General features: G+C 54.1%; 1 protein-coding gene across 1 annotated transcript; it reads left to right on the top strand.

Moving 5' to 3' along the window:
- Positions 1-7,117: 7,117 nt before the first annotated feature.
- afg3l2 (AFG3-like AAA ATPase 2) lies at positions 7,118-21,175 on the top strand. Its single transcript, XM_056410632.1, has 17 exons — positions 7,118-7,263; positions 10,347-10,446; positions 10,717-10,779; positions 13,306-13,433; positions 13,503-13,655; positions 14,000-14,074; positions 14,175-14,296; positions 14,360-14,633; positions 15,270-15,407; positions 15,667-15,820; positions 16,533-16,640; positions 17,075-17,200; positions 17,284-17,394; positions 18,321-18,436; positions 18,512-18,712; positions 19,679-19,873; positions 19,974-21,175. The coding sequence occupies exons 1-17, from the start codon at positions 7,180-7,182 to the stop codon at positions 20,211-20,213; spliced, it is 2,388 nt and encodes a 795-aa protein (XP_056266607.1). The 5' UTR covers positions 7,118-7,179; the 3' UTR covers positions 20,214-21,175.
- Positions 21,176-22,576: the final 1,401 nt, after the last annotated feature.

Genomic DNA, 22,576 nt, shown 5'->3' with positions numbered 1-22,576 from the left:
AGGCTTTGAGCTAACTATCCGTACTTTGTAGAGCTGTTTTCAGTACTTTTGCTGCATTCCTTCTCACACCTTTTTTCCACTCCAGACCTGCCGTGCCACGACCCCCTGCCTGGACTCTGACTACTCTTCCGAATGCCCCTAAGTATATTTTATATCTTATATATCTACCTGAATACGTATGCTTAACAACAGCCTGTGAGTTTTATGGATTCAGGTATATATATAGAGATATACATCTATTTGCCTGTTTGGCTTGTGTACATTTATCCCTGCCTTCGGAGTACTGCATTTTGGGTTCAGACACCACTCAGTCCTAACAGTAGTACCATGTTACCCCACTAGAGAGCTTGTAGTACCATATTACCCCACTAGAATGTTCCATTCTAGAGCTTGAGTACCATGTTACCCCACTAGAGAGCTTGTAGTACCATGTTACCCCACTAGAGAGCTTGTAGTACCATGTTACCCCACTAGAGAGCCTGTAGTACCATGTTACCCCACTAGAGCTTGTACCATGTTCCCCACTAGAGAGCTTGTAGTACCACTGTTACTCCCACTAGAGACTTGTAGTACCATTACCCCACTAGAGAGCTTGTAGTACCATGTTACCCCACTAGAGAGCTTGTAGTTGTAGCTACCATGTTACCCCACTAGAGAGCTTGTAGTACCATGTTACCCCACTAGAGAGCTTGTAGTACCATGTTACCCAACTAGAGAGCCTGTAGTACCATGTTACCCCACTAGAGAGCTTGTAGTACCATGTTACCCCACTAGAGGGCTTGTAGTACCAATTTCCCCACTAGAGAGCTTGTAGTACCATATTACCCCACTAGAGAGCTTGTAGTACCATGTTACCCCACTAGAGCTTGTAGTACCATGTTACCCCACTAGAGGCTTGTAGTACCATGTTACCCACTAGAGGCTTGTAGTACCATGTTGCCGCACTAGAGGGCTTGTAGTACCATGTTACCCCACTAGAGAGCTTGTAGTACCATGTTACCCCACTAGAGAGCTTGTAGTACCATGTTACCCCACTAGAGGCCTTGTAGTACCATGTTACCCCACTAGAGAGAGCTTGTAGTACTATGTTACCCCACTAGAGAGCTTGTAGTACCATGTTACCCCACTAGAGGCTTGTAGTACCATGTCACCCCACTAGAGAGCTTGTAGTACCATGTTACCCCACTAGAGAGCTTGTAGTACCATGTTACCCCACCAGAGAGCTTGTAGTACCATGTTACCCCACTAGAGAGCTTGTAGTACCATGTTCCCACTAGAGCTTGTGTCCATTTCCCCACTGGGCTTGTGTCCATGTTCCCCTGGGCTTGTGCTTCTCTCATGTCTTGTCTGTCTCTATACTTGAGAGACTCTCTCTCGCATCGCCTTCAACTAAAACCATGGACGAATCAACTGGTCCTTAAACGCACTGACACCATCTTCTCGAGAAGCTCGGGTTCGGGGAACCTGCCTGTCCTTCTGGGACAGTGTTGCTGGATACACGATGGACTGGAAGTGGCGGTCTTGTGCCTAACCCCCTGGAGGCGGGACATTACCATTCTTTGTTCAGGTTTCTGCTTTGGAGTTGGGTCTCCCTGGCACAAAAAAGGAAAAGGGGGGTAACCCTGGCAAAACCCGAAAATGAAAACATCTGGAGAAGCTGGGTTCGGGACTTTGTCCTTTGGGAAATGGGGGAAAATGGAGGTGGGAAAATTGGCGTCTGGGCCAAAAAACCCTTTCCTTTTTGGAAGGACGGGTTTTCCAACCTAGGGAACAAAAAAAGGATCACTCAGACTTTCATTCCCCCCCATACAACACCTTGGGCCCGGACCTTGGCTCTCCAGGGAAAATTTGGGGGGGAAATTTGTCTTTGGGAGGGGAAAAAAAAACCCAAAATGAAATGCATACTAAACCCCCCATCCCACCCCCTGTTTTGCCCCCTACAGGAGGGGTTGGCCGGCCGTGACGGGGACCCTCCGTCTGCGGACCTTCTCCCCCTCCTATCCCCAGCTTTGGTTCCTCCCCCCCCTTCCTACTCCATGCTAAGATGTATGTGCTTATGTGCAATGGTGTTTTTGTTTCTCCTGCCCCACACTGTACCCTCTGGGGCATAGTGGGGTTGCTTTTTCTTTCCCTTTTTTCTTTTTTCCCCCTTTCAAAGGGGTATGCTTTATTTTCCCTTTTGGGTTTGGGCTTCTTGGTCCGCGATTCTGACTTTCCCCAAAGGGGAAATTTTCCCCCCGGGGTTGTTTTTTAAAAACTTGGAAAAACCCCCCGGGGTTTTGTGACTTTACCCCACTAGAGAGCTTGTAGTACCATGTTACCCCACTAGGGGCTTGTGTACCATTTACCCCACAAGAGGGCTTGTAGTACCATTTACCCCACTAGAGAGCTTGTAGTACCATTTACCCCACAAGGGGGCTTGTAGTACCATTTCCCCACTAGGGGCTTGTAGTACCATGTTCCCCCAAAAACCCATTTACCCCACTAGAGGCTTGTAGTACCATTTACCCCACTAGAGAGCTTGTAGTACCATTTACCCCACAGAGGGCTTGTAGTACCATTTACCCCACTAGAGGCTTGTAGTACCATGTTACCCACTAGGGGGCTTGTAGTACCATTTACCCCACTAGGGGCTTGAAACCATTTACCCCACTAGAGAGCTTGTGTACCATGTTACCCCACTAGAGGCTTGTGTCCCATTTAATAAAAGGGTGAAAATTACTTTTTAAACCCCAAGGGGAAAAGCTTGAAGTACCAAAAAAAAAACCACTAAAAAAAAGGGGGGTTGGTAAAAAATGTTACAAAACTAAAAATTTGAAAATAAAATTTACCCACTAAACCCCCAAAACAAATGAAGATAAATAAAAAATAAAAAATTAAAAGGGGAAAGTTTGAGGCAGACAAAAAAATAAAACAAACAAAAATTTGGAACAGATGAAATATGATTAAGAGGTGAACTGTTGTGAGTAACCCCCCTTTCTCCTGTATCTGTCCTTGTGGCAGCGTGAGGGGGGCGCCTGAGAAAGTCCTCCTCTGTCCCTGTAGGAGGTGGGGGGGGGTGGGGGTGGTCCGGTGGTCCAATATGGACCCCAGTTTCTTCAACGCCTCCTCTCCACCACCTGTTCCAGGTGCTCCAGCTGGCAGCCGATGATGGAGCCAGCCTTCCTAACCAGTTTGTTAAGCGGCTGGTGTCACCGGCCGATGCTCCCCCAGCAGTCAATGGCAAAGTGCAGCACACTGGCCCCACTGGAGAATAACTCCAGCATCTTGCTGCCCCGTTGAAGGATCAAGTTTTCTCAGGAAAAGAGTCGACTCACCCCCTTCTTGTACACAGCTTGATGTTGGCCTTCCAGTTCAGTCGGCTGTCGATGGAGACGCCCAGGTATTTTCTCCTCCACCATGTCCACCCCCACTCCCAGGACACTCAGGGGGGAGGAGCTGCCCCTTCCTCCTGAAGTCCACCACCATCTCTCTGGTCTTGGCCACGTTCAGCCGCAGGTGGTTCTCATCGCCCACTTTACAAAGTCACTCACCACTGCCCTGTTCCTCCTCCCGTCCATCCCTAATACACCCGACCACTGCAGAATCATCAGAGTACTTCTGCAGATGGCATGACTCCGTGTTGTACTGGAAGTCACTGGTGTACAGGGTGAAGAGGAAGGAGACAGAACAGTTCCTGTGGGCTCAACATCACTGACCACCGTTCAGCACACGGCCCATTCTGACAAACTGTGGTCTGCCTGTGAGGTAGTCAGTGATCCAGGAGATGGTGGCGATCCCCCGCCACCCGCAGCTTCTCACTCAGCAGCAGTGGCTGGATGGTGTTAAATGCACTGGAGAAGTCAAAAAAATGACTCTCACAGAGACACGGTTCCATCCAGGTGCGACTGAGCTCGGGAGCAGGTAGATGATGGCGCCACTCCCACATGAGGCTGGTAAGCAAATTGCAGAGGGTCCAAGGATTTCACCTGCGGCGGAGGTGGGCCAAGACCAGCCCTCCAGCACCTTCATCACATGGGAGGTGAGGCGACCCGGGCGGTAGTCTTGAGGCCAGATGGTGTGACTTCTTTTGGGGCAGGGACCAGGCACGGCGCTTCCACAGCACGGGACTTCCCCAGCCTCAGGCTGAGGTTGAAAGGCGCTGCAGGACACCAGACAGCTGGGTGGCGAGGTCTTTAGGACCCTGGGGCTGATGCCATCAGGACCTTCAGCTCTGCGCGGGTAGTTTCTCCAGCTGTCTTCTCACCTGGTCAGTGTCACAGAGAGGGGAGGGGAAGAGCCCATTGTTTGAGGGCTCGGTGGATGTGCAGCTCAGCAGGGGGGCAGAGGGGAGGTGTTTGGGAGGTGTGATGTGTGAGGAGACGGGGGGGGCTGTGAACTGAACCTATTGAAAAACAGTTCAGCTTTGGCCCCCTCCAGGAGCCCCTGGCTGTCTCCCCCCCACCTTGAAGCCAGTTATCTGCTTCATCCCCGACCACACCTCCTTGTGTTGTTCAGCTGGAGTTTGGCCTCCAGCTTCCTCCTGTAAGTCCTTGCCCCCCTGAGCTTCACCTTTAGGTTGCGCTGGGCCCCCTCAGCTCATCCCTGTCTCCAGACCTGAAAGCAGCTTTTTTATGTTAAGCGCCTTCAGGTCCCTGGTGATCAGGGCTTGTTGTTGGGAAGCAGCCAGTCCGTGATGGGATGGTGGTGTGTTCACAGAACTTGATGTATTCCGTGATGCAGTCGGTCATACTGTTGATGTCCTCCCGGCGGTCCACACAAACATCCCAGTCCGTTGACTCAAGCAGTCCTGTAGGCGTCGTTAGCCTCCAGAGACCACCTCCTCACAGTCCTGGTGGTCACGGGAGCCTCTTCACCAGAGGAACATACCTGGGTGTCAGCGGACCAGGTCATGATCAGACCTGCCGAGGGGAAGGGCAGTGGCGCTGTATGCCCCTCCCAAATCCAGAGTTTTTTTGTTCCTTGTTGGGCAGTCTATGTATTGATGGAAGGTTGGCAGAGCTTTATCCAATGTGGTGTGGTTAAAGTCACCAGTGATAGCCATGAATGCTCCAGGCTGATGATTCAGCAGAGCAGACACAGTGGAGTGGATGGTGTCCACAGCTTCCTCAGCGCAGCTGATGGCGGCACGCCACAACCACAATGGCGGACGTGAACTCTCACGGCAAATAGTACGGGCGCATCCCCACGGCCAACAGTTCAATGTTCGGGTACAGAAGCGCTCCTTCACGCACACATGGTCCGGTGGCACCACCGTTTATTCACATAAACAGCGATCCCCCCCTCTTCTTACCGCCTGTGTAGCGCTCTGTCAGCCCGAACAGTCCTGAAGCCGGGCAAAGACGCCCCGTGATCCGGATAGTCCGTGAGCAAAAATTTCCCCAAATTGGGTCCTGTTACAATTTTTGTTTTTTGGCCCCAAAAATTTTGGCCAAAATTTCCCATAACTTGGGGAAAAAACCCAAGGCGGGAATCCCTAATTGGGGAAGGCCCAAGAGGGGTTTTTCCCAGAGGCGTTGAGTTAAATTTTGAATTTGAAGAGGTTGAATGTTCATAGTGGCATTTCCACGATGGGTCCAGTCCCACAGAGGCGGGGGGGAAGGAAAGGGGCGGATTTCCACAGAGGCGGGGAATTTCCCCAACGGGGCTTTAAAACCCCCAAGTTTGGGTCCACCCCCCCAGATGTCAGGCCCAAGGGGCCGAATGGGTTGAAGTAAACCCCAAAAAAGGGGTAAGTGTAAGTGGGAATTTTAAAAAGGGGGAAGGGGAAATGGGTTTAATTTCCCAAATTTTCCAGTTCCCAAGGGGCTTTTTCCCAAAAGGGCGGGGTTAAGCCCCCAACTAAAGCTTTTTTCCCAGAAAGGCTTGTCATTTAAAGGGTTGGACGCCCCCCCGGATGGAAAAAGGGCTTGTTAAATTTTAAAAAGGCTTGTTTTTCCCCCCATGGGCGTAGTCCATTTGTGGGTTTTTGGTAAGGGCCCCCGGGGGGCTTTGCCAGGGGACTAGAGCTTTTAAGGCCCCCAAAAAAGGTTTGGTCCAGTTAACAAGCGGATTTTTCCCCATTTTGGCAGGATAAAAATTGTGGAATGGCCCCAAGAGTTTGGGGAGTAAGCCCCATGGGGTTTGGGAAGTTCAAGGGTTGGTCCAGACCCCCAAGTTTTCCGTAATGACTTGGGCCAGGCCCCAAAAAACTTTTTTCCTTTTCCCAAGAGGGGTAATTTTTCCCAAAGGGACCCAGGGTTGTCCGTTCCCAAAAAAGGTTGAGTCCCCATTCCCACGGGGAGGGTTTTTCCCCCAAAGGGGCGGGAAAGTTAATAATTTGAATTTTCCCAAGAGGCTTGTAGTCCCATTTCCCAAGGGCTTGTGACCATTTCCCACTAGAGAGTGCCATTTCCCCACTAGAGAGCTTGTAGTCCATGTTCCCCACTAGAGGCTTGTGGTACCATTTCCCCACAGAGGCTTGTGGTACCATGTTCCCCACTAGAGCTTGTGAATGTTCCCACTAGGGGTTTTATACCTTTAAACTGGGGCTTGTACCATGAATTTGTGTACCATTTCCCCAAGAGTTTGGGGCCATGTTCCCCAAAGAGTTTGGGAAAAAATTTCCCAGCCCACTAGAGGGGCTTGTGCCAAATTTCCCACTAGAGGTTTGTACCCATGTTCCCACGGGCTTGTGTACCATTTCCCCCACAGATTTGTTACCCCACTAGAGGCTTGTGTACCATTTTACCCCCCCGGGGGGGTTTTCCTTTTGCCCCACGGGGGTTTGTAGTACCTTTCCCTTTTCCCCCCCTTTTTTTCCCCTTTTTTTTCCCTCTTTTCCTCCCCCCCAAAGCTTTTCCCATGTTTTTTACTGAGGCTTTTAACCAGCCCCCAAAAGGGCTTTTTTTACCAGCTATAACTTTTAAAAAAACCCAAATTTGGGGAAAAACCTCCAAAGGTTTTTCCTGTTGGGGTTTGTGAAATTGTTCCCCCCCCCTGGAGACTCAAAGTACCTCTCGAGACGGACCCTTTATTCACCTTCCGGGCCGGTGGGGGCGGCAATGAGCCGGAAAGCTGTTTTCCTGCCGTCATTAAAAGCCACGAAGAAGAAGAAAGACAGTGAAGATGGCGGATCAGAGCGGTCAAGGGACATAAACATCGCTCCTGACTCGCGCTTCCAGTCTACTGAGGAGCAGGATGGCTCACCGCTACCTGCGACTGGTCGCCGGCTACACGACGGCCTCCCGCCTGCTGCGGGCCCCCGGCGCCTCGGCCCGGCTGGTAAGTGATGACGTGATAACCTGATAACCTGACCCCGCAGGTGTCATCACGTGTGTGCTAGGCCAGGTAAAGACCCCGGTTCTACGTTTCGGGGCTGCGCAGTCTGGTCCAGTCCCGGTGCCCCCCTCAGGCCTTAAGACCTGGACCTGCATGTTGTGGCCACCTGCTGCATATATATATATATGTGTGTGTATATAGATATAGCTGCTCCATGTTGTGTCTCTTTAACGTCTCTCAGCTCGTCTGGACAGAAACACAGGAATGTAGAAATGTTCTTAAAGTTATTAAATAAGAAGGCAGTCTCATGTCCTCATGTCCTCAGTCACATGTCCTCAGTCTCATGTCCTCAGTCTCATGTCCTCAGTCACATGTCCTCAGTCTCATGTCCTCAGTCTCATGTCTTCAGTCTCATGTCCTCATGTCCTCAGTCACATGTCTTCAGTCTCATGTCCTCAGTCTCATGTCCTCAGTCTCATGTCCTCAGTCTCATGTCCTCAGTCACATGTCCTCAGTCTCATGTCCTCAGTCTCATGTCTTCAGTCTCATGTCCTCATGTCCTCAGTCACATGTCTTCAGTCTCATGTCCTCAGTCTCATGTCTTCAGTCTCATGTCTTCAGTCTCATGTCCTCAGTCTCATGTCCTCAGTCTCATGTCCTCAGTCCCATGTCTTCAGTCCCATGTCTTCAGTCCCATGTCTTCAGTCTCATGTCCTCAGTCTCATGTCTTCAGTCCCATGTCTTCAGTCTCATGTCTTCAGTCTCATGTCCTCAGTCCCATGTCCTCAGTCTCATGTCAGTCTCATGTCCTCAGTCTCATGTCCTCAGTCTCATGTCCTCAGTCCCATGTCTTAAGTCCCATGTCCTCAGTCTCATGTCTTCAGTCCCATGTCTTCAGTCTCATGTCCTCAGTCTCATGTCCTCAGTCTCATGTCCTCAGTCTCATGTCCTCAGTCACATGTCTTCAGTCTCATGTCTTCAGTCCCATGTCTTCAGTCTCATGTCCTCAGTCTCATGTCCTCAGTCTCATGTCTTCAGTCTCATGTCCTCAGTCTCATGTCCTCAGTCTCATGTCTTCAGTCTCCAGTCTCATGTCCTCAGTCTCATGTCCTCAGTCCATGTCCTCAGTCTCATGTCCTCAGTCCCATGTCCTCAGTCTCATGTCTTCAGTCACATGTCTTCAGTCTCATGTCTTCAGTCCCATGTCTTCAGTCTCATGTCTTCAGTCCCATGTCCTCAGTCTCATGTCCTCAGTCTCATGTCCTCAGTCTCATGTCCTCAGTCTCATGTCTTCAGTCTCATGTCTTCAGTCTCATGTCTTCAGTCTCATGTCTTCAGTCTCATGTCCTCAGTCTCATGTCCTCAGTCTCATGTCCTCAGTCACATGTCCTCAGTCTCATGTCCTCAGTCACATGTCTTCAGTCTCATGTCCTCAGTCTCATGTCCTCAGTCTCATGTCCTCAGTCACATGTCCTCAGTCACATGTCCTCAGTCACATGTCCTCAGTCTCATGTCTTCAGTCTCATGTCTTCAGTCCCATGTCCTCAGTCTCATGTCTTCAGTCCCATGTCCTCAGTCTCATGTCTTCAGTCTCATGTCCTCAGTCCCATGTCTTAAGTCCCATGTCTTCAGTCTCATATGTCCTCAGTCTCTCTCATGTCCTCAGTCTCATGTCTTCAGTCTCATGTCCTCAGTCTCATGTCTTCAGCCCCATGTCTTCAGTCTCATGTCCTCAGTCTCATGTCCTCAGTCTCATGTCTCAGTCTCATGTCCTCTCAGTCATGTCCTCAGTCCATGTCGTCCTCAGTCATGTCTTCAGTCCCATCAGTCCCATGTCTTCAGTCTCATGTCTTCAGTCTCATGTCCTCAGTCTGTCCCTCAGTCTCATGTCCTCAGTCTCATGTCCTCAGTCTCATGTCTTCAGTCTCATGTCCTCAGTCTCATGTCCTCAGTCACATGTCCTCAGTCTCATGTCCTCAGTCCCATGTCTTCAGTCCCATGTCTTCAGTCTCATGTCCTCAGTCCCATGTCCTCAGTCCCATGTCCTCAGTCTCATGTCTTCAGTCTCATGTCTTCAGTCTCATGTCCTCAGTCTCATGTCCTCAGTCTCATGTCCTCAGTCTCATGTCCTCAGTCACATGTCCTCAGTCCCATGTCCTCAGTCTCATGTCTTCAGTCTCATGTCCTCAGTCTCATGTCTTCAGTCTCATGTCTTCAGTCTCATGTCTTCAGTCTCATGTCCTCAGTCTCATGTCCTCAGTCTCATGTCCTCAGTCTCATGTCCTCAGTCTCATGTCTTCAGTCTCATGTCTTCAGTCTCATGTCTTCAGTCTCATGTCCTCAGTCTCATGTCCTCAGTCACATGTCCTCAGTCACATGTCCTCAGTCCCATGTCTTCAGTCTCATGTCGTCCTCAGTCTCATGTTCATGTCTTCAGTCTCATGTCCTCAGTCTCATGTCCTCAGTCCATGTCCTCAGTCACATGTCTTCAGTCTCATGTCTTCAGTCATGTCTCAGTCTCATGTCTCTCAGTCTCATGTCCTCAGTCTCATGTCTTCAGTCTCATGTCTTCAAGTCTCATGTCTTCAGTCTCATTGTCCTCAGTCTCATGTCTCTCATGTCTTCAGTCTCATGTCCTCAGTCTCATGTCTTCAGTCATGTCTTCAGTCTCATGTCTTCAGTCTCATGTCCTCAGTCTCATGTCCTCAGTCTCATGTCCTCAGTCTCATGTCCTCAGTCTCATGTCTTCAGTCTCATGTCTTCAGTCTCATGTCTTCAGTCACATGTCTTCAGTCTCATGTCCTCAGTCTCATGTCCTCAGTCTCATGTCCTCAGTCTCATGTCCTCAGTCACATGTCCTCAGTCACATGTCCTCAGTCTCATGTCTTCAGTCTCATGTCCTCAGTCACATGTCTTCAGTCCCATGTCCTCAGTCTCATGTCCTCAGTCTCATGTCCTCAGTCTCATGTCTTCAGTCTCGTGTCCTCAGTCTCGTGTCATGTCCTCAGTCTGGTTCATCAGAAATAATCAAAATAAACTTTAGTTGCAGCTTCATTAAATTGTCATTTCTACTTCCTGTACGTCAGGTGACGTGTTTGAGCGCTGCGGGACAGGTAGAGAGGGGGCGGAGCCTGCTGAGTGACCTGCTGGTCGTGTGCAGGAGGCTGAGCTCCAGACCCCCGAAAGGTGAGGACTGCTTTCAGGAGGCCTCCTGGACCCGCTAGAGGGTTTCCAGGCAGGTCCGATGGGAGTAGACCAGGACCCGCTGGAGGGCTCATATCTCCCAGCTGGCCTGAACGCCTCTGGACCCCCAGAATGAGCTGGAGGGTGTTGGTGAGAGGAGGTCTGGCTCTGCTTGCTGCCTGAGACGGATGGATCCATTCAGGCCTGGAGGGTCCGGAGGGTCTATAGAAGTACAAACCTGTTCACGACAGTCTCGTGTTTTTGTATTTTCAGGTTTTGAGAAATATTTTCCAGGAAGCCAGAAAACTCCAAAAAACAGTGAAGCAGAAGCCAAAGGTACATATACCGACCTCCACCGTCATTCACCGACCTCGCCCTCTACTGAAAGACCCTTGTTTACCTGCCCCCCCCCCTAGTTGCTGCCGGTCTTCCTGAATAACTCAGGATGGTCGATGCAGAGAAGAAGTTCCCCAATAAAAAAACAGACTTCTTCTTCTTCCATTACATGTCATTTAGCAGACGCTTTTATCCAAAGCGACTTACAATAAGTGCATCAACCAAGAGTACAAACTCAGAACAACAAGAATACAGAAAGTAACATTTCTTCAAGAAAGTCGAACTATACGCACGGTACGCAAGAACCAATGTTTTGAAGCGGATGCTGCTCCACCGGTAGCCAGTGAAGAGAGAGGAGGAGCGGAGCGGTGTGGGTGGAGTCAGGCTGAAGACCAGCTGCTGCATTCTGGATGAGCTGCAGAGGTCGGTGGCCTTAGCAGGTAGAGCTGCAGGAGGGAGTTGCAGGAGTCAAGGCGCGAAATGACCAGAGCCTGGACCAGAACCTGGACCAGAGCCTGTGCCGCCTTTTGAGTAAGAAGAGGCCGTGCTCTCCTGATGTTGTGCAGCATGGACCTACAGTGATGTCACAGTGATGTTGGCCGTCAGGTTGACTGTCTAGTGTCACCCCGAGGTTCCTGGCAGTCGGGGGCGGGGCCAACACAGAGCTGGTGAAGGTGGTAGTCAGGTCATGGGTGGAGAGCCTTTCCCTGGAAGGAATAGTAGCTCGGTCTTGTCAGGGTTGATCTTCAGGTGGTGAGCAGACATCCACTGAGAGATGTCGGTCAGACAGGCAGAGACTCGCGCCGCCACCTGTGTTTCAGACGGTGGAAACGAGAAGATCAGTTGGGTGTCATCGGCATAGCGATGGTAGGAGAAGCCATGCGAACGAATGACAGAGCCGAGAGAATTAGTGTACAGAGAGAAGAGGAGGGGACCCAGGACGGAGCCTTGAGGGACCCCATAGTGAGAGGAAGAGGAGGGGACCCAGGACGGAGCCTTGAGGAACCCCATAGTGAGAGGAAGAGGAGGGGACCCAGGACGGAGCCTTGAGGGACCCCATAGTGAGAGGAAGAGGGGACCCAGGACGGAGCCTTGAGGGACCCCATGGTGAGAGGAAGAGGAGGGGACCCAGGACGGAGCCTTGAGGGACCCCATAGTGAGAGGAAGAGGAGGGGACCCAGGACGGAGCCCATAGTGAGAGGAAGAGGAGGGGACCCAGGACGGAGCCTTGAGGACCCCATAGTGAGAGGAAGAGGAGGGACCCAGGGCGGAGCCTGAGGAACCCCAGTAGTGAGAGGAAGAGGGGGACCCAGGACGGAGCCTTGAGGAACCCCAGTAGTGAGAGGAAGAAGAGGGACCCAGGACGGAGCAGAGGACCCCATAGTGAGAGGAAGAGGAGGGACCCAGGACGGGCCTTGAGGGACCCCATAGTGAGAGGAAGAGGAAGGGACCCCATAGTGAGAGGAAGAGGAGGGGACCCAGGACGTGGCCTTGAGGGACCCCATAGTGAGAGGAAGAGGAGGGGACCCAGGACGTGGCCTTGAGGGACCCCAGTAGTGAGAGGAAGAGGAGGGACCCAGGACGGAGCCTTGAGGACCCCATAGTGAGAGGAAGAGGAGGGACCCAGGACGGGCCTTGAGGGACCCCATAGTGAGAGGAAGAGGAGGGACCCAGGGCGGAGCCTTGAGGAACCCCATAGTGAGAGGAAGAGGAGGGACCCAGGACGGAGCCTTGAGGGAGGGACCCTTGAGGGACCCCACAGTGAGAGGAAGAGGAGGGGACCCAGGACGGAGCCTTGAGGGACCCCATAGTGAGAGGAAGAGGAGGGGACCCAGGACGTGGCCTTGAGGGACCCCACAGTGAGAGGAAGAGGAGGGGACCCAGGACGGAGCCTTGTCTCCAGACTGGTGAGGGTCAAGGAGGTCGTTGCCGTGGAGACAGGAGGACACTCGGTTACAGAGAGCTCGCTCCAGAGCTTTGGAGAGAGAAGGAAGAAGAGAGACCCGTCTGTAGTTCTGCCTCCAGACGGGTCGAGGTGGTTTCTTCAGGTCTGTTGACTCTCCTCCTCCAGAGGGAAACAGCCAGTTGAGAGGGAGCTGTTAATAAGATGGTGAGAGGTCAGAAGGTCAGGAGCAACAGCCTGGAGGATGGGAGAAGGGGTCAGGTGGTCGGTCAGCGGAGGTCACCAAGCTGAGAACCTGATTGGGAGACAAGGCGGTGAAAGAGAGGGGGATGAAGAAGTTAGTGCTGGTGAGGTGATAGAAGATGGATGAGTAAAGGAGGAGCGGATGTCGTCCATCTTGTTTGTAACGTAGTCACAAAGTGGCAGAAGGGTGGAAGGAGGAGGGGCCAGGGGGATGAAGGAGGAGGGGCCAGGGGGATGAAGGAGGGGGAGAAGAGAGAGAAGAGTTGATGGGTTAGAGAAGGAAGACTTCTTCTTCTGTCGCATACCGAGTCGTCCTGAGTCTGTTCCTGTTGGACCCTAACCCTGGTTCCTGTTGGACCCTAACCCTGTTCTGGTCCCAGAGGCCAAACCTGCCAACGCCCAGAGATCTTCTGGGAGGGAAGCAGGTGGAGGTGGAAAAGGTGGAGGAGGAGGAGGAAAACGAGAAGGCCGCAGGGAGGAGTCCCATTGGTACAGCCGCTTCCAGAAGGTCAGTGAGACTCAGCTATCAGCTGGTGGTGCTCAGCTGGTGGTGCTCAGCTGGTGGTGCTTGTTTCAGGGGGACGTTCCCTGGGATGATAAGGAGTTCCGGCTGTACCTGCTGAGCGGAGCCGCGTTCTGGACCTCCGTCACCTACTACTTCCTCTTTCGGGACGGAGGACGAGAAGTCACCTGGAAGGACTTTGTCAACAACCACCTGTCCCAAGGCATGGTGAGGACTCACCTGCTCCTGGTTCAGGAGTTCCTTGTTGAACCGGACTTTGTTCATTTGACATTTTAAATGTCAATCTGCTGCGTCGACACATTTTAAACTGTTCCCGGACGTCGTTGATGTTGTTGAACCGTCTGGTCCGAGGTGGGCGGAGTTTCTCCAGCAGTAACGGGTTGTTCCTCATGTGGGCGGAGCTTCTCCAGTAGTAACGGGTTGTTCCTCAGGTGGGCGGAGCTTCTCCAGCAGTAACGGGTTGTTCCTCACGTGGGCGGAGCTTCTCCAGTAGTAACGGGTTGTTCCTCAGGTGGGCGGAGCTTCTCCAGCAGTAACGGGTTGTTCCTCAGGTGGACCGGCTGGAGGTGGTCAACAAGCGCTACGTCAGAGTGGTCTTCTCCCCGGGGAAGACGCCGGTGGACGGGGTGAGTCCCCCACAGATCACGTCCTTCTGGACCGGTTCTGGATGTAGTCCGGACCGCCAGGACCACCCAGCCCGTCCTCAGTCTGCTTCTCTCCCTGCAGTACGTGTGGTTCAACATCGGCAGCGTGGACACCTTCGAGAGGAACCTGGAGTCGGCTCAGGCCGAGCTCGGCCTGGAGGGGGAGGGCCGGCTGCCGGTGATCTACTCCACCCAGAGTGACGGGTGAGGAACCTTCTGCCCCCCCACGCACCGTCAGACCCGGTTCTCACACTCCTTCCTCCGCAGAACCTTCCTGCTGAGCATGCTCCCCTCGGTGCTCATCATCGGCTTCCTGCTGGTCATGCTGCGGCGCGGCGTGGCGGGCGGGGGGCGGCCCGGCCGGGGGATGGGCGGCTTGTTCAGCGTCAGTGAGACGACGGCGAAGATCCTGAAAGACGAGATCGACGTCAAGTTCAAGGACGTGGCCGGCTGCGAGGAGGCGAAGCTCGAGATCATGGAGTTCGTCAACTTCCTGAAGAACCCCAAGCAGTACCAGGACCTGGGCGCCAAGATCCCCAAGGTACGGACCTCTAGGGACGGGGACCAGGTCCTCTAGGGACGGGGACCAGGTCCTCTAGGGACGGGGACCAGGACCTCTAGGGACGGGGACCAGGACCTCTAGGGACGGGGACCAGGACCTCTAGGGACGGGGACCAGGACCTCTAGGGACGGGGACCAGGTCCTCTAGGGACGGGGACCAGGTCCTCTAGGGACGGGGACCAGGACCTCTAGGGACGGGGACCAGGACCTCTAGGGTGAGGTTGGGGACCAGGTCTTTGGGCAGCACGGTGGCTCAGTGGTTAGCCCTGGGTTGGACTCCCGGTGGTTCCAGGTCCTTTCTGTGTGGAGCGTGTTCTCCTCATGTTCTCCTCTGCGTGGGTTTACTCCGGGTCCTCTGGTTTCCCCCACAATCATAAAGACATGCACCGCGTCGTATGGATATGAATGAATGTTGGTGGGGGGGAAGGGGCCGTAGTTGCCGATTGGCCGTATAGGCGCTGATTGGCTGCCTTCCGTCAGTCGGCCCAGGGCAGCTGTGCCTCCTGATGTAGCTCACCACCACCGGGGTGACTGTCACTACTGGACTCTGTGAAGAGACTTCGGGTGTCTTGAGAAGCGCTTTATAAATGATGATTGTGGTGTCTTGTGTGTGCAGGGGGCCATCTTGACGGGGCCTCCAGGAACAGGGAAGACCCTCCTGGCCAAGGCCACGGCCGGAGAGGCCAACGTGCCGTTCATCACCGTCAACGGGTCGGAGTTCCTGGAGATGTTCGTGGGCGTCGGCCCCGCCAGAGTGAGACACACACAGACACACACACACGGACACGCACACACAGACACGGACACACAGACACGGACACACAGACACGCACACACAGACACGCGACCTCATTGTGATGTCACTTCCTGTGATGTCACTTCCTGTGACAGCACTTCCTGTGACCTCATCGTGATGTCACTTCCTGTGATGTCACTTCCTGTGACCTCATCGTAAAGTCACTTCCTGTGATGTCACTTCCTGTGTCCTCATCGTGATGTCACTTCCTGTGCAGGTCAGAGATCTGTTCGTCATGGCGAGGAAGAACGCGCCCTGCATCCTCTTCATCGACGAGATCGACGCCGTGGGACGGAAGAGAGGACGAGGAAACTTTGGAGGCCAGAGCGAGCAAGAGAACACGCTGAACCAGCTGCTGGTGGAGATGGACGGTGGGTCTCAGGTCTCCATGGGGGTCCCACCACGTGGTCTCCATGGAGGTCCCACCACGTGGTCTCCATCAGTGTCCCACCACGTGGTCTCCATGGGGGTCCCACCACGTGGTCTCCATGGGGGTCCCACCAGTGTCCCACCACGTGGTCTCCATGGGGGTCCCACCACGTGGTCTCCATCAGTGTCCCACCACGTGGTCTCCATGGGGGTCCCACCACGTGGTCTCCATGGGGGTCCCACCACGTGGTCTCCATCAGTGTCCCACCACGTGGTCTCCATGGGGGTCCCACCACGTGGTCTCCATCAGTGTCCCACCACGTGGTCTCCATGGGGGTCCCACCACGTGGTCTCCATCAGTGTCCCACCACGTGGTCTCCATGGGGGTCCCACCATGTGGTCTCCATGGGGGTCCCACAGTCTGGTCCCATGGGGTCCCACCATGTGGTCTCCATGGGGGTCCCACCACGTGGTCTCCATCAGTGTCCCACCACGTGGTCTCCATCAGTGTCCCACCACGTGGTCTCCATCAGTGTCCCACCACGTGGTCTCCATGGGGGTCCCACCACGTGGTCTCCATCAGTGTCCCACCATGTGGTCTCCATGGGGGTCCCACCACGTGGTCTCCATCAGTGTCCCACCATGTGGTCTCCATCAGTGTCCCACCATGTGGTCTCCATGGGGGTCCCACCATGTGGTCTTCTTTGTGTTCAGGCTTCAACTCGGCCACCAACGTGGTGGTCCTAGCAGGAACCAACAGACCCGACATACTGGACCCGGCTCTGATGAGACCCGGACGCTTCGACAGACAGATCTACATCGGTGAGCTCTGGGTTCTGTTTGAGGGTCTGAAGGGGGGGGGGGGTCTCTTGCTGGACGGGTTCTATGTCTTCATCAGTGTGTCAGAAGTCTCGGAACCAATAGAAAAATAGAACCTTAGAACAATAGCACCGTAGAACAATAGAACCTTAGAATACTAGAAAAATAGAACTTTAGAACCATAGCACAATAGAACCTTAGAAAAATAGAACCGTATAAAAATAGAAGTTTAGAACAATAGAATCTTAGAACTTTAGAGCAATATAATAATGGAACTTTAGAACAGTATCGCCTTAGAACAATAGAATAATAGAACAATAGAACCATAGAGCAATATAATAATGGAACTTTAGAACCTTAGAACAATAGATTACTAGAGCACTATAACTGTAGAACAATAGAAGACTAGAACCGTAGTCCCCGTGTGCCCCCCTCAGGACCTCCTGATATCAAAGGCCGGGCGTCCATCTTTAAAGTGCACCTGCGTCCTCTGAGGCTGGAGGCGGAGCTGGACAAAGAGGCTCTGGCCAGGAAGATGGCCGCCCTCACACCTGGATTCTCAGGTAGGCTCCGCCCCCCGTCCCCTCCGTCTGGGCGCCGTCCTCCGGGCTCACGGGTTCTCCTCTCCCCGCTCTCCGTCTGCCAGGCGCCGACATCGCCAACGTGTGCAACGAGGCGGCGCTGATCGCCGCTCGCCACCTGGCCGACGCCATCGGCCAGAAGCACTTCGAGCAGGCCATCGAGAGGGTGATCGGAGGTGAGAGCTCCTATTGGCTGCTGGAGGGACCGGGGCGGACCAATCGGGAGGAAGCTCATCACGGTGTTGTGAGAAGTGATGAAGAGGAGGGTGTAACCTTCCTCACTTTCATGCTTGAGCTTTGAGGGGAGCTCTACTTCTCCTTCTTCACCTTGTTCTACCTGGAGGAGCCTGGTTCCCCCAGGCAGAGGTTCTGATGAGGAGCCTGGTTCCCCCAGGCAGAGGATCTGATGAGGAGCCTAGTTCTCCCAGGCAGAGGTTCTGATGAGGAGCCTGGTTCCCCCAGGCAGAGGTTCTGATGAGGAGCCTGGTTCCCCCAGGCAGAGGTTCTGATGAGGAGCCTGGTTCCCCCAGGCAGAGGTTCTGATGAGGAGCCTGGTTCCCCCAGGCAGAGGTTCTGATGAGGAGCCTGGTTCCCCCAGGCAGAGGTTCTGATGAGGGGCCTGGTTCCCCCAGGCAGAGGTTCTGATGAGGAGCCTGGTTCCCCAGGCAGAGGTTCTGATGAGGAGCCTGGTTCCCCAGGCAGAGGTTCTGATGAGGAGCCTGGTTCCCCAGGCAGAGGTTCTGATGAGGAGCCTGGTTCCCCCAGGTAGAGGTTCTGATGAGGAGCCTGGTTCCCCCAGGCAGAGGTTCTGATGAGGGGCCTGGTTCCCCCAGGCAGAGGTTCTGATGAGGAGCCTGGTTCCCCCAGGCAGAGGTTCTGATGAGGAGCCTGGTTCCCCCAGGCAGAGGTTCTGATGAGGAGCCTGGTTCCCCCAGGCAGAGGTTCTGATGAGGAGCCTGGTTCCCCCAGGCAGAGGTTCTGATGAGGAGCCTGGTTCCCCCAGGCAGTGGTTCTGATGAGGAGCCTGGTTCCCCCAGGCAGAGGTTCTGATGAGGAGCCTGGTTCCCCCAGAGTCCTGTTGGTGACCAGGTCTGTATTGCAGGTCTGGAGAAGAAGACTCAGGTCCTGCAGCCGGAGGAGAAGAAGACGGTGGCGTACCACGAGGCGGGGCACGCCGTGGCCGGCTGGTTCCTGGAGCACGCCGACCCTCTGCTGAAGGTCACTTCCTGTCACTATTACCCATGAGCCTCAGCTGTTGTGGAGGTGTGACGGAGGGTGTGGTTACCTGTGCAGGTGTCCATCATCCCCCGAGGGAAGGGCCTGGGCTACGCTCAGTACCTCCCCCGAGAGCAGTACCTGTACACCACGGAGCAGCTGCTGGACCGCATGTGCATGACGCTGGGAGGCCGGGTCGCCGAGGAGATCTTCTTTGGTCGGATCACCACCGGAGCCCAGGACGACCTCCGGAAGGTCACGGAGAGCGCCTACGCACAGGTCAGAGGGCCTACACACAGGTCAGAGGGCCTACACACAGGTCAGAGGGCCTACACACAGGTCAGAGGTCACAGAGGGTCTGCACAGAGGTCACAGAGGGTCTGCACAGAGGGCCTACACACAGGTCAGAGGGCCTACACACAGGTCAGAGGGCCTACACACAGGTCAGAGGGCCTACACACAGGTCAGAGGGCCTACACACAGGTCACAGAGGGCCTACACACAGGTCACAGAGGGCCTACACACAGGTCACAGGGCCTACACACAGGTCAGAGGGCCTACACACAGGTCAGAGGGCCTACACACAGGTCAGAGGGCCTACACACAGGTCAGAGGTCACAGAGGGTCTGCACAGAGGTCAGAGGTCACAGAGGGTCTGCACAGAGGTCAGAGGTCACAGAGGGCCTACACACAGGTCAGAGGGCCTACACACAGGTCAGAGGGCCTACACACAGGTCAGAGGGCCTACACACAGGTCAGAGGGCCTACACACAGGTCAGAGGGCCTACACACAGGTCAGAGGTCACAGAGGGTCTGCACAGAGGTCAGAGGTCACAGAGGGCCTACACACAGGTCAGAGGTCACAGAGGGCCTACACACAGGTCAGAGGGCCTACACACAGGTCAGAGGGCCTACACACAGGTCAGAGGTCACAGAGGGCCTACACACAGGTCAGAGGGCCTACACACAGGTCAGAGGGCCTACACACAGGTCAGAGGGCCTACACACAGGTCAGAGGTCACAGAGGGCCTACACACAGGTCAGAGGGCCTACACACAGGTCAGAGGTCACAGAGGGCCTACACACAGGTCAGAGGGCCTACACACAGGTCAGAGGTCACAGAGGGTCTGCACAGAGGTCAGAGGTCACAGAGGGCCTACACACAGGTCAGAGGGCCTGCACAGAGGTCAGAGGTCACACAGCGCCTACACAGAGGTCACAGAGCTGTTTCCTGTCCCGGTGCAGATCGTGCAGTTCGGCATGAACGAGAAGGTGGGCCAGGTGTCCTTCGACCCGCCCCGGCAGGGGGAGGCGGTTCTGGAGAAGCCGTACAGCGAGGCCACGGCCCGGCTCATCGACACCGAGGTCCGACTCCTCATCAGCGAGGCCCACCGCAGAACCCACCGGCTGCTGGGCGGCAGGAGGCCGGAGGTGGAGAAGGTACCGCAGAGGGTTCTGGCCCTGTTCTAGATGCATGTGGAACCAGCACTCGTAGAACCCTCCTGTACCGGGGTTCTGGCCCTGTTCTGTGGTTCTGCAGGTGGCTCTGCGGCTGCTGGAGAAGGAGGTTCTGGATAAGAGCGACATGGTGGAGCTGCTGGGCCCGCGTCCCTTCGTAGAGAAGTCCACGTACGAAGACTTCGTGGAGGGAACCGGCGGCCTGGACGAGGACACCACGCTGCCCGAGGGCCTGAAGGACTGGAACCAGGAGAGGCCGGACCGGGAGGAGAGCCCGGAGGACCAGGTGGCCCGGCAGATCTCTGGAGGGATGCCCTTCTAGAACCTGGACGGGTTCTGATCGTCATGGATCTCACATATCATCCGCCGCGCCAATCTCTGTTCTCCAGGGTCCAGCTTCAGGGACCTTGAGTGGTTCTAGAACCTTATGGAACCACATCTCTGTTCTCCAGGGTCCAGCTTCAGGGACCTTGAGTGGTTCTAGAACCTTATGGAACCACATCTCTGTTCTTCAGGGACCTTGAGTGGTTCTAGAACCTTATGGAACCACATCTCTGTTCTTCAGGGACCTTGAGTGGTTCTAGAACCTTATGGAACCACATCTCTGTTCTCCAGGGTCCAGCTTCAGGGACCTTGAGTGGTTCTAGAACCTTATGGAACCACATCTCTGTTCTCCAGGGTCTAGCTTCAGGGACCTTGAGTGGTTCTAGAACCTTATGGAACCACATCTCTGTTCTTCAGGGACCTTGAGTGGTTCTAGAACCTTATGGAACCACATCTCTGTTCTTCAGGGACCTTGAGTGGTTCTAGAACCTTATGGAACCACATCTCTGTTCTCCAGGGTCCAGCTTCAGGGACCTTGAGTGGTTCTAGAACCTTATGGGAACCACATCTCTGTTCTTCAGGTACCTTGAGTGGTTCTAGAACCTTATGGAACCACATCTCTGTTCTCCAGGGTCCAGCTTCAGGGACCTTATGGAACCACCAACAGCTGCTGGACTCTTGAGTTGTAACAACTGTCAAAGAACTTTGACATCAAAGGCTGGTCATCAATATGTTCCATTAGTCAACAACAATAATCAGATCCGAGCTCAGAGCCGCTCCTCGGCTAGAACCGTCTAGAACCTGCTCAGTGAGGAGCTCCATGCTAACATCAAAGCTAACGCTAGCACGTGGGTGATTGGTCATCAATGATGAGTTATTAACAGGAAGTCGTATCAATGTGTTGAAATGAGTCAAATGCGGTAATCCTTTGAATAAAGGCAGTGTGCCTTTTCTACCTGAGGCGACTGACTACTTGGATCCTGCTAAGTGTCTTTAGATGAGTTTATCTCTGAGTTCCTGTTGGATTGTTGGTCTGTCCTGTTGTAGGATTGGTTTGGTCGAGAGGTGTGTCCTGATTACTGACACCTGAATCTTCACTGATTGGACGAGCGCTCATCACCTGGTTTCAATTGAGTGTCATTTGAATACCAACGAGCAAGGGGCGGGGTCAACGCGGCTCGAGGTAATCGGCACCAACCTGGGCTCAGAACCGGATCGGGTCTTTAGCGTCAGAAGACTCGGAGGACAAAGACATCGGAGTCTTCGTGGCTGAGTATTTCACCATTTAGTGAATATGTGTGTATTTCCCATACCTGTGTATCTCTCCTCGTAGTTCCTCTAGGACTCGTTCATTCATGGACCGGAACCCCTCCTCTCTCCTCCTCTCTCCTCCTCTCTCCTCCTCTCTGTCCTCCTCTCTCCTCTCCCTCCTCCTCTCTCGTCCTCTCTCCTCCTCTCTGTCCTCCTCTCTCTCTCCCCTCCTCCTCTCTCTCTCCTCCTCTGTCCTCCTCTCCCTCCTTCTCTCTCTCTGTCGTTCTCTCCTCTCTCCTCCTCTCTGTCCTCTTCTCTGTCCTCCTCTCTCTCTCCTCCTCCTCTCTCCTCCTCTCTCTCCTCCTCTCTCTCCCCTCCTCCTCTCTCTCCTCTCCTCCTCCTCTCCTCTGTCCTCCTCTCCCTCCTTCTCTCTGTCGTTCTCTCCTCCTCTCTGTCCTCCTCTCTCTCTCCCCTCCTCCTCTCCTCCTCTCTCCTCCTCTCTCCTCCTCTCTCGTCCTCTCTCTGCAGCCAGAAGCTGGTTCTACCTGACACAATTCAGTCTTCCTTCTCTAACCCTCCTTCAACCCCCTGGCCCCTCCTCCTTCATCCCCCTGGCCCCTCCTCCTTCCACTCTTCTGCCACTTTGTGACTACGTTACAAACAAGATGGACGACATCCGCTCCTCCTTTACTCATCCATCTTCTATCACCTCACCAGCACTAACTTCTTCATCCCCCTCTCTTTCACCGCCTTGTCTCCCAATCAGGTTCTCAGCTTGGTGACCTCCGCTGACCGACCACCTGACCCCTTGACCCCGTCTCCCATCCTCCAGGCTGTTGCTCCTGACCTTCTGACCTCTCACCATCTTATTAACAGCTCCTGAAGAAACCACCTCGACCCGTCTGGAGGCAGAACTACAGACGGGTCTCTCTTCTTCCTTTTCTCTCCAAAGCTCTGGAGCGAGCTCTCTGTAACCGAGTGTCCTCCTGTCTCCACGGCAACGACCTCCTTGACCCTCACCAGTCTGGAGACAAGGCTCCGTCCTGGGTCCCCTCCTCTTCCTCTCACTGTGGGGTCCCTCAAGGCCACGTCCTGGGTCCCTCCTCTTCC

Source organism: Pseudoliparis swirei, unplaced genomic scaffold (assembly GCF_029220125.1).
Source record: "Pseudoliparis swirei isolate HS2019 ecotype Mariana Trench unplaced genomic scaffold, NWPU_hadal_v1 hadal_25, whole genome shotgun sequence".
NCBI lineage: Eukaryota > Metazoa > Chordata > Actinopteri > Perciformes > Liparidae > Pseudoliparis > Pseudoliparis swirei.
The sequence above is the reverse complement of the archived record's forward strand: the minus strand, read 5'-3'. Positions and strand labels throughout refer to the sequence as shown.

Coding starts and splice junctions, on each gene's coding strand:
- afg3l2 (XM_056410632.1), top strand. CDS start 7,180: ATGGCTCACCGCTACCTGCGACTGGTCGCCGGCTACACGACGGCCTCC. Junction 10,447..10,716: donor GAGCTCCAGACCCCCGAAAG/GTGAGGACTGCT, acceptor TTGTATTTTCAG/GTTTTGAGAAATATTTTCCA. Junction 18,713..19,678: donor CGGAGAGCGCCTACGCACAG/GTCAGAGGGCCT, acceptor GTCCCGGTGCAG/ATCGTGCAGTTCGGCATGAA.